Below are 12,528 nucleotides of genomic sequence, written 5' to 3'. Positions count from 1 at the left end.
CCCCCCCCTCCCCCCTCTCTCCTTCTTTTTTCTTCAGTTCATTGCCACGCTCCATCGCCAGCTGACGCCACTTTTCACGAGTGTATTGTTATTACGTGATTTCTAGTACTATCACGTGCCCGGCTCGCTGACAAACGAACAGGTCGCCACGTTGTCCGGTCTTACGAACGTCACTCACATGAACGAGGTCTTGGATAACATATGCGTGACGAGGATCGTGGGGACCGCCGAGCACGCGAGGGTAAAGGAGGTAAGACGTGGACGCAGAGGGAGAGAGAGAGTAAGCTGCACGCGCGAGAATTTCCGATCTCCGCGGAAATAAAGGCTCGTTAACTCCTCTGAGCTTTCCTCGAAACGAAATACTTTGTAAAATTCTCATCTCGGAATATTTTAAAGCAGATACGCAAGCCGAAAGATTTGATGTTGACAACTAAATTTTACTAGTCATATTTTGCTCGTGAATTCGCATATTTGAATCCTATCGTGAATGGAAGTTAAAATAAAAATTGAATTTATAATATGATGCAGCTTTCAGCAAATGATTATAGGAAATTGTATGTGGAAATAACATTACGATAAATGTCTATACAAATATGACGTTCCGATGTCGTAGTGTCGTAACGTTTGGTCAGCAAAAATGTATGCTTCTTTTTCAGTATATCAAGAGGTCAATGAAAGGTCTGGGCTGGACAGTCGAGTCGGACGTGTTTCGCGCCGACACGCCTGTATTTGGCGAACTGGAGTTCGAAAACATAATAGCAAAGTTAAATCCTAACGCGAAAAGGTATCTGGCGCTGGCTTGTCACTTCGATTCGAAATACACGCGAGAGAGGGATTTCGTTGGCGCCACAGACAGTGCAGTGCCATGCGCTCAACTAATTAATTTGGCGACTGTCATGAGCAAATATCTAACTAGACAAGTGAGTCACGCGAGAACATTGTGCGCATGAAGCCTTGGGAAAATCTGTGCTTACATCCATATTTTTCAGGAGGATGTCAGCCTGATGTTTATTTTCTTCGACGGGGAAGAAGCGTTCGAGGAATGGGGCCCGAACGATTCGATTTACGGTGCCAAACACTTGGCTAAAGAATGGCACAATAAAAAGACTGCTTACGGCGAAGGAATGCATTTCTCCGAATTAGATAGAATGGTGTGCACCGAGTTTACGTTATCAGTACAGACATATCATTAAGCCTTGTGTCCACGATTCAAGAACTGTGTCCAACTTCTAGTTCCGAGAGATGTGTGGCTAATTAAATTGCAGCTTTCTCGTAAAAGATGCAAGTTCAATGGCTGCATATTTCTCGGAACTAAAACTTGGACATAGTTCTTGGATCGTGGACACGAGCTTGAAGGCCTGCGTTCACGATGCTAGAACTTGGTCCGAGTTATACTTTCAAGAAATGTGTAGCCAATTACCTTGCAGCTATTCCATAAAAGCGTGGATCACTAACATCGTGGACACAGGCCTTTAGAAATGTCATACAAGTGTTTCCAATTTATACGTTATTGAAATCGTACGATTGAATATTTATGTGTCCTTTACTTAACAGGACATATTGGTCCTCCTCGACTTGCTGGGCGCCCCTGACCCGACTTTTTACAATTATTTTAAAAACACGGAGAAATGGTACTCCTTGCTGGTCAGCATCGAAAAGAAACTGGTTCAAATGAGAAAATTGGAATCGTATTCGTACGGCAGACCGGAACAGAGATATTTTCAACCGTACTCGTTCGAGGCGCACATCGAAGACGATCATATCCCTTTCCTGAGGAAAGGTAAGTACTCGTGATTTATTCGCGACGATCGTTTCACAACGTATTCCTATACCCACTGAGAAATGACTCGTCGACCCAAGTACTAAAAAAAAACAACCCGCGTCTCCCTATTTTTTCAGACGTGCCCATTTTGCATATAATACCGAGTCCGTTTCCGGCCTTTTGGCACAAATCTGGCGACAATCGACACAACATCGACCTGAAGACTACGGAGAACCTCAACAAGATCCTCAGGATATTCGTCGCTTCTTATTTACGTTTGTCGAGCGTCCAATGAAATCAAGAGATTCAATACGAACAGCACCAAGGGAAATGTTTAAAGTGCGTAATGTCGATATTAAGAAAGGATTCGTACTTTATATTGAGCTGCACACGGCCTTTTTTTCGACCCTTACGTCGCTCGTGACGTCCCGCCAGGCGTCCTTTTTTTTTACGAAACACGTGATATATTTGTATAATTTTGTATTATACGTAACGATTAATTTATTATATAGCAGCGATGTTACATATGTATGTTACTACGGATAAGACAAATGCTACATATTTTTGTATAAATTAACAGATCTGAAATTACGACCTGTATATAAAAGTAGCCTATAGCTGCAGATAGTACGCGCGAGAAAGTGCAATATATATTTATCTTCGGTACGTCTTCTCGTGTCGTCACAAATCTCCCTGCAACTTCTCGAGAGTCTGTCCCTTCCGTTCGGAGACAGCAAAATCTGGACCAGTGAGAACAGAAGGGGGACGTGTGACGTTTTACTTGGAAACGAGTTAGGGCCCAGTTTCGCAAACTCTGGTTAACTGTTTAACCAGAGTTCAGTCGACGTTCTTAATTTTGTTCCATCTTATTATTTATTACAATTATTTATTTAGAGCTCCATGTCTCTTATTAAGAAGAGACTGAGAATCAACTGACCCAAGGTTAGCAGTCAATCGACGTTTGCGAAACTAGCCCAGGATCCTCGTTCTAGCGCAAAGTCATAATGTTCAGACGAAATTTCTGGATAAAAACTTGCTTTAAAGGACCCCCCCCCCCTTCGGGGCAGAGTGGCGTCAAACTCAAAATTCATATTGTGTTTGTGAAACGGGTTTCTGTTCTTCTGAAATACGCGACTCTCGCTCGTTTCTACCGACGCAGAGCAACTTCAATCCCGGCTTGCTTTGTATCTTTTCCTGGTTTAACAAAATTAGAAAAGAAAAAGTAATTCAGACCGAGATTAAAGTTAATCTGCAGCGGTTGAGACGAACATTTGTCGCATGTATTCTTTTTATTTTAACCGATTTATTTCACGACGATGATATCACAGAGGGTGGGGGGACAATTTGGGCACCGTAAACGTCTCGCAGGAAATCACAGAGACTCACGAACGCGTGACGTCCTGTTACATGCTCGGAATGAATATATGCAGGTACGAGCATACGTTTCACGCGCGTCTCCGCATCGATACCCGCGCGAACGTCGATACGAATGTCGAGACAGATTGACGCGCGCTCCGTTCACATATTTTCGTCTGTTAAAAAAATCTGGAGCACCGGATCGCGTATTTCGTTCCGAAACCTCGTAATATTTCGAAAGAATCGCGAGACAGAAGTCGAGAGCCTTTGCGTCGCTTCCTCGTCGTCGAAGGAAGAAGAGGGAAAAAAAACCGGCGGGGAAAGAGTCGGGAGTCGATATTTGAACCGCCTCGGCGAGCCGCGCGTACAAATTCGCGCGAGCGTTCGACGCAAGTAGCGAAATACGTCGTGAGGATGATGCGACTTGTCGAAACGTATCGACGCGTTCGCGGAAGCGGCGGCAAAAGGAAAAAGAAAGTGCCAGGCGCGTCGAGAGGATAAGGAGCGACGCTCTCGTCGCTCGTGCGTGGGATCGATGTCGTCGTGGGCGTCGCAGAACGCTGGGCAATACGTCTACGAGCGAGCAACGGACGTTCGGAGATTCGCGTTCGTTCTTTTTATCTTCGACGCGTCGCCCTCGCGAGCCCAGTCAGAAATTACTCGTCGATCGACGTCGAAACGATGTCGAATCGACGTCAATATGGCGGTTTCGACGTCGATCGACAAGTAATTTCTGACTGGGAGGGACTCGATCCCGAGCGCGACTCGAACGTTCTCCGACGCATTAATTTTGCTATACAAATCATTTCGATATTCTAACTAACATATCGGTGCCTTGTCTTGCGTTTCAAACAATTTAGCGTTTCGACGTCGCTTCGACCAGACTGTTTTCGCGCGGGAAAATTGTCGGGTATCCAGAAATGTTCTAGCACGTAGCCAGTCGACGCGCCGAAAGACTTTGCCGTACAAATGTAACAGTGAATGCAATAGTACCCTGGGACGTGGCTCGCGGCGGGCCGAGGAGCGAGGATCCGACAAACCGAGGCGAGCGAGGTCGAGACGAGCGGTCTCGACGATTCCTTCGGTTGGTAATGGCCGCCGGGGCGGCGCGGCGGCCGTCGGATCGAGGTCATTGTTCGTTCGGGCGCGCCCGGCGAGGCGGCGAGCCGAGCGCGGCCGAGGGAACGCGCTCGAAGCTCGGCTGTCGGCGGAGAGTCGGAGAGTCGGAGAGTCCGGTGGGAAAGTCGACGCCGACACGACGGCGCGAGTGAGACGCGACTGCGAGCGACGTGGAGTGACCGCGCGCGCGCGCGCACGCACACACGCACGTACACCTCTGTGGTGTCCCCCTCCCCCTCGTGCGTTTCGGATGGTTGTGCGTTCCCCGTTGCGCGTACCCGCGGCACGTTTTCGCCGGGACCCGGGCGCCGCCCCGTCGCATCCGGACCACGTCGTGATCGAGAGCGAGCGTCGGCCGGCGCGTATTGGCGAGGCGGCCCTGATACACGCCGCCAGTCTCGGCTGACACATCGCCGCCGATCCCTCGAGCGCGACGAGGCCCGCCGTCGGGTATCGCAAGCGCCGCGCGCCGCGCGGCAAAAGGAAGGAGAGAGAGAGAGTGAGGCGTGCGAGCGGGGCGAGGAGACCGCCGGACGCGGGTGGATAATACCGAAAGAGACAAGGGACACTGACGTGCGCGGGCGCGCGCGCGCATCCACCGTGAACGCAGCCGTGGTTCGGGCGGTAAATAACGCGGCGTCGTGACCGCGCGCGGACGCGATCCATTCAAGAATGCGTTAATTACGCGCCGGTTAGCGTGCGTGTCGGTACCTGCGTGTGACGTGCGACGAGCGATTACCCTCGCGTGGTGCCCGCGCGGCGGAGAGAAAGAAAGGACGCGAAACGGAGTGAGAAAGAGGGAGGGAGAACAACAGACAGACAGAGAGAGAGAGAGAGAGAGGACAACACAGAGCTGCGCTAACGGCGAGACGAGATGCTCAAGTTCATCAGGGGGAAGGGCCAGCAGCCCACGGCCGAGCGGCAGAAGCTGCAGAAGGACCTCTTTGCTTTTCGAAAGGTGAGCGAGAGCGAGCGAGCGAGACGCCCGTACCCGGCGAGACGGTTCTCGCCCACACCCGGCGCGAAACACGCCGCGAATGGGCGCAGAAACGAACGTCGGCGCTCGGGGGCGATGTTGCCAGGCCAATCTGATGAAAATGATTCGACCTGGTCGTCCGAAAGAGCGTGTGTGTGTGTGTGTGTGGGGCTGTGTGTATGTAAGAAAGAGAGAGCGAGAGATAGAACGAGAGAGGCTTGGAGTGAATCACTTCGTAGGACTTTCGTGTCTCCTTGAGAAAAGCGTATAGTTCTCGTTATTCTACTGGAGGCGCAGGCAACCACGTGTGCGTCCATGTGAGACACACGTTGCTCGCAAAGAAAACTCATTTTCGCACCGACGAGGCCTCGGCCGCTGAGAATTTTTTTGTTCTCAGTTTTTTTCTGCCTCGAATCCCATCCCGATCTCGCGGCACTAAACGCGCGCCTTTTTCCAGCGGGGACGTTGTTAAATTTTATGGCGCGGAAATTAAGAATCGCCGTGGAACGTTAATGAGAAAATTGTGATTATCGCGTAACGATTGTTTTGCAGCTGAATGGACGAAACGAGACGAACGCCGTCCGTACAAGTCCCATCCGCTTTTGTCAACGTAGCGCGCAAGAAGAACACTGGCTGCGTGGATACGGAAAGATAAAGAGAAAAGAGTCTGAAACAATCGGTCGGCCGACGCGATTCCATTGCCAGTGTTACAGATACGTTCGGAAGATCTGGGGGCGGCCATTTCCACGAGGGTAATTTGCCTGGAGTTCTTGGAAGACGCAGTTACAGTTATTAACGTCAGTAGGTGCGCGCAACAGCTTTTCAGAAGCACCTAGGTACCCCGCGGGCCCACAATTGGACGATCGTCCGGAAAATGTAGTACCGGTGCTATCGGACGGATCGGTCCGGTCCCTTTTCACGACGCTCGTCTTGGCCAAACTCGCACACGCGTTATTTTCCCCCGCGCCGTGTGCCAATGAGAGTGATTTTTTTTCTCCACGGTACGTTCATTTAATTCGCCTCACTTACGTCCGCTCGCTGCGAGATAACAGTTATTTAATTTCATCAACTCGTCCCGCGTGGCCTGTGGGCTCGCACGAGCGAGCGTTCACTTTCCCGGCGCGGTTTCAGAAACGATTATGGAAATACGCCGATGAGAGGCCAGAGAGAGAGAGAAAGAATGAGATTGCTCTTTCAGTGGTCGCGAATCAAGGGGGTCAGTTCTGTATCTTGCAGCGAATTCGGCAGCTCGCACTAGGGCGCACCAAGTGTTTACAGGCAATGCTTGTATTTAAGAATATACTTTTTGAAATACTTGTTAGCCAGTAAAATGATCCGTACAGTATTTGTACAGGTCATTTTTTTGGCCGAATAGCTTTTCGACATGTACTTGAGACGACCGGAAATATACACAGTAAAAAGTGGTGTGTTGAAGTGTTAAAATTTTCTTGTGTCACCAAGACTCGATTGTTTTCGGAATTACTGGGCATTTTTTGGCCGTTAGTTTGGGCACTAGGCCTTGCTGGGGCATTGTAAAGATAAAATAAGATAAAACGGGATAAATAATATGAAACAAGAGAATAAGATAAATGCCCACTGTACATTAGTGCACTGATAAACAATATCTTCATTCAAAAACGTATTACTTTACTCAGGAAAATTATTCGTTAGAGAAAGGGACAAAGGCGCTGACTTCTGGCACTTTCGCTGTAGGCGATTTTTGCCGATTATTTCGTACATGCGCCAAAGTGTACCAGAGTGCACACTCGGCGTCGTGAATGCTTTTACATCTGAAAATAGCCGTCAAGTTGAATATATTCCGATAGAACAGCCGATCTTGTTAAAATAAAAAATACTCACGGATTAGATCGACCAAGGCTGGCAGTTTTATTTAAGTTTACATTTTACCACGACGTTTCGGCCAGTAATACTGGTCCTTATCAAGTGGATCCTATTGCTTGTGACCAGTCTCTTGGCGACACGACACGTGAGAAGATGTACATTTCTATGCGCGATGACGATTAGCCTAATTTGATATTTTCCTATGCTTCGTGGTCACAAGCAATAGGATCCACTTGATAAGGACCAGTATTACTGGCCGAAGCGTCGTGGTAAAATGTAAACTTAAATAAAACTGCCAGCCTTGGTCGATCTAATCCTTGAGTATGTTTGGTTTTAATTACTGCACTGAAAAAAAGGTCCAAGAAAAGTATTTTATTTTTGAGTGGTTCCCTCTTGATTTTAGAGGATTTCCTTATGAAAATAAAGAAATCCTCTAAAATCAAGAGGAAACCACTCAAAAATAGAATACTTTTTTTTGGGTGTGGCGATACAACTATTCTAAATTTGGTTTGTTAAAACAAATTTTCCCGTTGGATATTTTCCTAGCGTCTTTCTTCGGGCGTAAGGGCATTCGTGACGCTGAGTGTACACTCTGGCACGTGTACGAAACGGTCGCCAAAAATCGCCTTGTACCGCGAGACGCAGAATCGACCCCAAGGCGTTGTCGCGGAAAGTTTCTGGCCGGCGGAAACAGCGGACGAGTCTCTTCGCGCGGAGACAGGTTTCGAGCGATTCGTTTCGCCGGGTATATCAAGTTACCCCGTCTGTACCAAACTTTTTATCTGTCTGCCTGTGTACTCGCCTCTTTTTTTTTCCTCCCGTCCGTTAGCACACGCTGCAGCGTGGCTTACTTACTCGTCCGCGACCGCGGCGTAATAATTTTCATAACGCGAGCACGCGCAGCTAGCGAGAAGACGCGCTTCGGTGCCGCCCTCCGCGATCAGTTTGAACCGCACACGTGCATCCCCAGCTGATTCTCTCGCTTTCGAGCGTTTCCGCGATCGACTGGACCCTCAGGCACGACGGGCTCTCGTTAATTGCTTGTTTATCAACGCTCGGCGTTGTGAATGACCGGAAAACACGTGCCAGGCTAATGAGTCGGAAAAGTCGCGTAATTTGGGTTTACGAGAGTGTAATCTGCGTTCGTCCACGTCGCGGCATTCGGTATCTCAATAATGGAGCCTGGAAATGAAAATTTTGTCCTCGCGAGTCCCGCTTCAAATCTAAAAATGTGGCTTATAATAATGCGGATCGATTTATTACACGCTGTGTAATAAATTGATTAAATAATTAGCCAGTTGGGTTGACTATTAGTTTCCCGTCTCATTTCTAATCGTTACTGGTGACAATAAGCAAACTCTCCTTCGTAAACAGATTTCACTCCGGCGAGCGGTAAATTCACGGTGGAACCGACGGACGAGGCCTATCAATTTAGCAGAAACCCGGCTATCTCATAACACCGGACCCTCCTTTACACATTGCGTCTTTTACAAAAATTGCTCGTTACTCTCTTGTTTCCTCATACCGTGTTACGTACACACACACACACGCGCACGCGCGCATAGAATACTTCGTCCTCCGCGAGGCAAGAGATTTGTTCATCAAAGACAGCTGCGTTTCTTGCACGCGACAAATCCTACTTCACGTCCGTAAAATTATGTAAAGGTGGCGTTATGTAAAGGCGCGCCTTTTAACTCTTTTTTTTCTTCTTTCTTTCTTTCTTTCTTTCGGTGCAAACGCGTCCCGCTATCTCGCGTCGAAAATGTGTCTCGTGTCATTTCCACGATTATCTCGTCGAGATAAACAGCCCGAAATTCCCGGGATACTTTACGAGATGTGCCGTAGCGCGACGGGCCGGGGTATTTGGCGCAAAACGCGCGCCGTTACTCCGATAATGCCGCGAGCGTTTAATCACGCGCGAAAGTATTTGCGCTCGCCCAGACGCCGCCGCTCGTTTAATTCGCCTTATTTATTCGCGAGCGCACACATCTCGCGCGCGATTCCGCTCGAATACCGCAGGTATTCCGTGCATCGGTCGTAAACGGCCGCGTATTCAGCGAGGGGGGGGGGGGAGGGCTACGCTTCAAAGCCGACAGCATATTATCTGAATGTATCGGAACGTGTTCGCTCACTTAAGAAATGCCATGAATTTCCGTGGCAAGAATGCGACTTGAAAGGCGTCGTGGAAAGAGCGCCACAACGTCATTTTTGTTTTGAAGCAGCGAAACAACTTTGTCGCACATTTCTTTCCTCTCAACTGCAAAGATAATAGACCGATAGCAGCTGTGTGCCACGGCGGGGGGGGGGGAGGGTGTCGGCGTTCGCGACGATCAGACGTAATTTGGAGTTTGATCGAGACCTGGTGGCGAGAATTTCAGGTGACGACTGTCTCGATATTGTATATTTTTTTTATCTGCATTTTATCGTGATTGTTGTTAGCCGCGCGCTTATCTTCCTCTCTATAGTTATACTCTTTAATTTTGTTGGCGTGGAAAGTTTAACTTATTTTTAGAAATGAGCGCGCCGGCATTTATTCAAATCTCCGTACGCGCGAAGTCTCCATTGACGGAATTCATGTCAACAGCCGTCGAGAGATTCTTTCCTCTTTCGTTAAAACGGTCGTGTGTCACGGAAACAGCTTGCGTTATATTTGCATATTGTATTAATTTTATACAAAATAATATCCCAGCAAACGCCAAAGTAACAGTTGCATAACATTAATATAACACGTGCGCGTTATATTACATTTAAATTGATGTTATTTAACTGTCACTTTGGTTGGCTGGGATATTTCATCCCTGAGAATAAATCGGACGCAGTTTCGCGAGAATGGAATAACTTTCGGGAACGCCGGGATTTCTTCGATGTCAGTCAGTTTGGAGTAAAATTTGAATCTCTTTCTCTTGAAAATCGCCACATGACGCCGGTGAGTTGAGTTGAGCTGAGCCGAATGGAGTTTAACGAAATCGTCAGCAGCGCGAAAGTTAGTTTAACGAGGAACGTAGATTTTTCAACAAGTGGATTGGTAAGAAGTTCGGTCGAACCCCCCCGAGGAATTCGCTCCTCTGTTCATTGTATGCTCCTCGCGGATAAGATAGAAGGCAGATGAAGGAACGGCCGTTACTCAACAAGTTGGTGGACGATGGAACAGGCGGCGTTCGTCCGACAATAACCGTTCGAGTGTTACGGAGTCTTTTGTTAAACGCGACATTGCATTTTTCATTATGGCCCATTAGACGCGCGATCGAACAATCGTATACGACGAGACGAACGTGTTCCGCAAGGTGCACGCATGCGAGGGTCCCCGCCAGCAGATAATTTCCTGCCGTTGGGTCCGCGCAATCTGCAGGAAACGTCGAAGCCTCTTATCAGTCGCGCAAGTGACTGGGAACGGCTTTTTCGAGTGAATTACGCGGAAATCAACAAGTCAATATTGCACCTGAGCTGGAAAAAGACGTTGCAAAAGCATCATTATTGCGCCGGCGTTTTCACGCGTTTTAAATTTAATTACTTTGCTAATGCAAGGAAGAAACTATTGAGATTTAACCATAGATACAGAGGCGATGTTCGTAAAAATAACAAACCAACTTGAAATAATTGTATATATAAAATAATAATTATAAAGTACGTATATTATATGTAATTATTAAGAATACAATTTTTTTTAGATATTGGAAATTTTAAGAGAAAGAATTTTCTGTTAAAATTTACCCGGGAAATCGTGTAATCGTGGGACAACATGGGCGCTGGTCATTTAAAAAATATTTTAAAATTTGGAAACCATGAAGCTACAAACGAAATTTCTTTTACTACAATCAACTCCAAACGATTGGCTACCATTTTTGGTATTTAAAAAATTTTTTTCGAAAAGTTGGACACCAGGTTCATTTATGAGAGTTTTTTTTACATTTTACTAGTAATTTTACTAGTGAAACTCTCGTAAAGTTCTTTAAAATGCCATGTTGTCTCACGATTTTCGGGATAAATTTTAAGAGAAAATTCCCTCCGTACAATTGCGTTTGTGGCCGGTTTTGTGCACGCCACTCTGTATCTTACAATTATCGATGGTAGACAAATTAACGAAAGTTTACTCGAGCTGCGATATGGGAGAAATGTTTGTTCGCAAGTGAAATTTTCAGAGAACACAAGATTCTAAATTGTCGTTTATCGATGTTATTTGTAAATGATAAGTACAATATCATTTCTAGTGTCTTTAAACGAGAGGGAACTTCTTGGCGCTTTTCACCGTAAGGGCATTTCCAACGCGCATACATTCGTCCAACATGATGACGCCGTGTGACGTGCATCGCGAAACCCTATAGCGATTTAATTCCTTGCGCTGTGGATTCTAAAAGAAGTTCCACGAAGTGCATGAAGGGAAAATGCACGAGCAAATCCAAAACGCGGCGATGGCGAACTTAGCCCCAAACCCGATTATCCTAAGCCGGCTGACTCACTGTGAGGCTCGTTTTATCAGGAGAAAATATTTCGTACCTGCGGAAAATCTATCCTAGTGACTCTTCTCATCTTGCAGTCTTCAACTCGACTCGAAATTTCATATTCTTGGGACACAGCTTATTCTCGTGATATTAAAACCATTAGTTATGAGACTCTTTTGTTTTTTGAACAGAGAAAAAGTATATCTTGCTATTCATCTTTCTTGAGATTTTAAGTCATTTTTCCGCAGCATAGATGCAACACTGTTGACTCATTGATTCTTGCATAATTCGATCGAAAAGCCGTTCCCGATCTTTTTGTAAGGTTTTTAGAAATGCAGTCTTTTATATTTGGATATTAGAAATATATTCAGTGTCTTGTTAAAACGATATATCCATTAATTACGTAGAAAACAGCCTGAGATATCGTTAACACGTCATACCAGTCTTATTTAACAAGTTAATACGACATAATTTTTACAGTACTCGGTATATCTTACCTAGTTCTTCGATAGCTCGATGCCGAACGAGAGACTTCAATATCGCGCAGATAGCGGATGATCGTATCGGCGCTACGAGCAAACAAAATATGATAAGGCCCTCGGGACCTTCCCTTTTTTCGTATTTGCTTGGGCGCGTTCTCGTAACTGCATCAATTGAATCGATATTATGCTCGTCGTCTGATAACTTTATCGGCAAAAAACGCAATCCGCAAATACGTAATTTTTCTGACTTTAAGTAAACAAAAACTATATATATATTTTTTTAATTGATAAATGATGGTGAAAGGATTAGAACGGTTCTCTGATTGAAATTTGACGCAAAACTACTTTTCCACGATGGGTATTTGACGATGTCAGTGCCGTCGTGACGCAAACACGGTTCAATCACCTTGATATTTGTCTGGACGATTCCCCCCCCCCCCCCGGTATGCAAATGACTTGCAACAGTTCGAAAATAGCGACGGTGCGAATAGTGTCCATTCATCCGTGTACGCTCGCGCTATTTAAGGAGACGGAGAGAGAGAGAGAGAGAGA

At 46.5% G+C, this 12,528-nt stretch overlaps 2 protein-coding genes across 8 annotated transcripts in view; both read left to right on the top strand.

Moving 5' to 3' along the window:
- Positions 1-2,428, top strand: part of LOC105565105 (glutaminyl-peptide cyclotransferase) — a 4,684-nt gene extending 2,256 nt beyond the window's left edge. For both annotated transcript variants that reach the window (XM_012018014.1, XM_012018013.1), the window contains exons 2-6: positions 107-250; positions 657-920; positions 990-1,151; positions 1,555-1,780; positions 1,900-2,428. In XM_012018014.1, the coding sequence (XP_011873404.1) occupies positions 179-250; positions 657-920; positions 990-1,151; positions 1,555-1,780; positions 1,900-2,057 (882 nt within the window). In that variant the 5' untranslated portion in view covers positions 107-178 and the 3' untranslated portion in view covers positions 2,058-2,428. The remainder of the gene's footprint in view (positions 1-106; positions 251-656; positions 921-989; positions 1,152-1,554; positions 1,781-1,899) is intronic.
- A 1,909-nt stretch (positions 2,429-4,337) lies between these two features.
- The window catches only part of LOC105565102 (lethal(2) giant larvae protein homolog 1), a 27,285-nt gene continuing 19,094 nt past the window's right edge, over positions 4,338-12,528 (top strand). For 4 of the 6 annotated variants that reach the window (XM_012018001.1, XM_012018000.1, XM_012018005.1 and 1 more), the window contains exon 1: positions 4,338-5,195. In XM_012018001.1, the coding sequence (XP_011873391.1) occupies positions 5,112-5,195 (84 nt within the window). In that variant the 5' untranslated portion in view covers positions 4,338-5,111. The remainder of the gene's footprint in view (positions 5,196-12,528) is intronic. The other 2 variants (XM_012018002.1, XM_012018004.1) reach the window with 1 other exon arrangement.

The sequence above is a fragment of the Vollenhovia emeryi genome, unplaced genomic scaffold (assembly GCF_000949405.1).
Source record: "Vollenhovia emeryi isolate VEMERY1.0 unplaced genomic scaffold, V.emery_V1.0 DF939155.1, whole genome shotgun sequence".
Lineage (NCBI taxonomy): Eukaryota > Metazoa > Arthropoda > Insecta > Hymenoptera > Formicidae > Vollenhovia > Vollenhovia emeryi.
The sequence above is the reverse complement of the archived record's forward strand: the minus strand, read 5'-3'. Positions and strand labels throughout refer to the sequence as shown.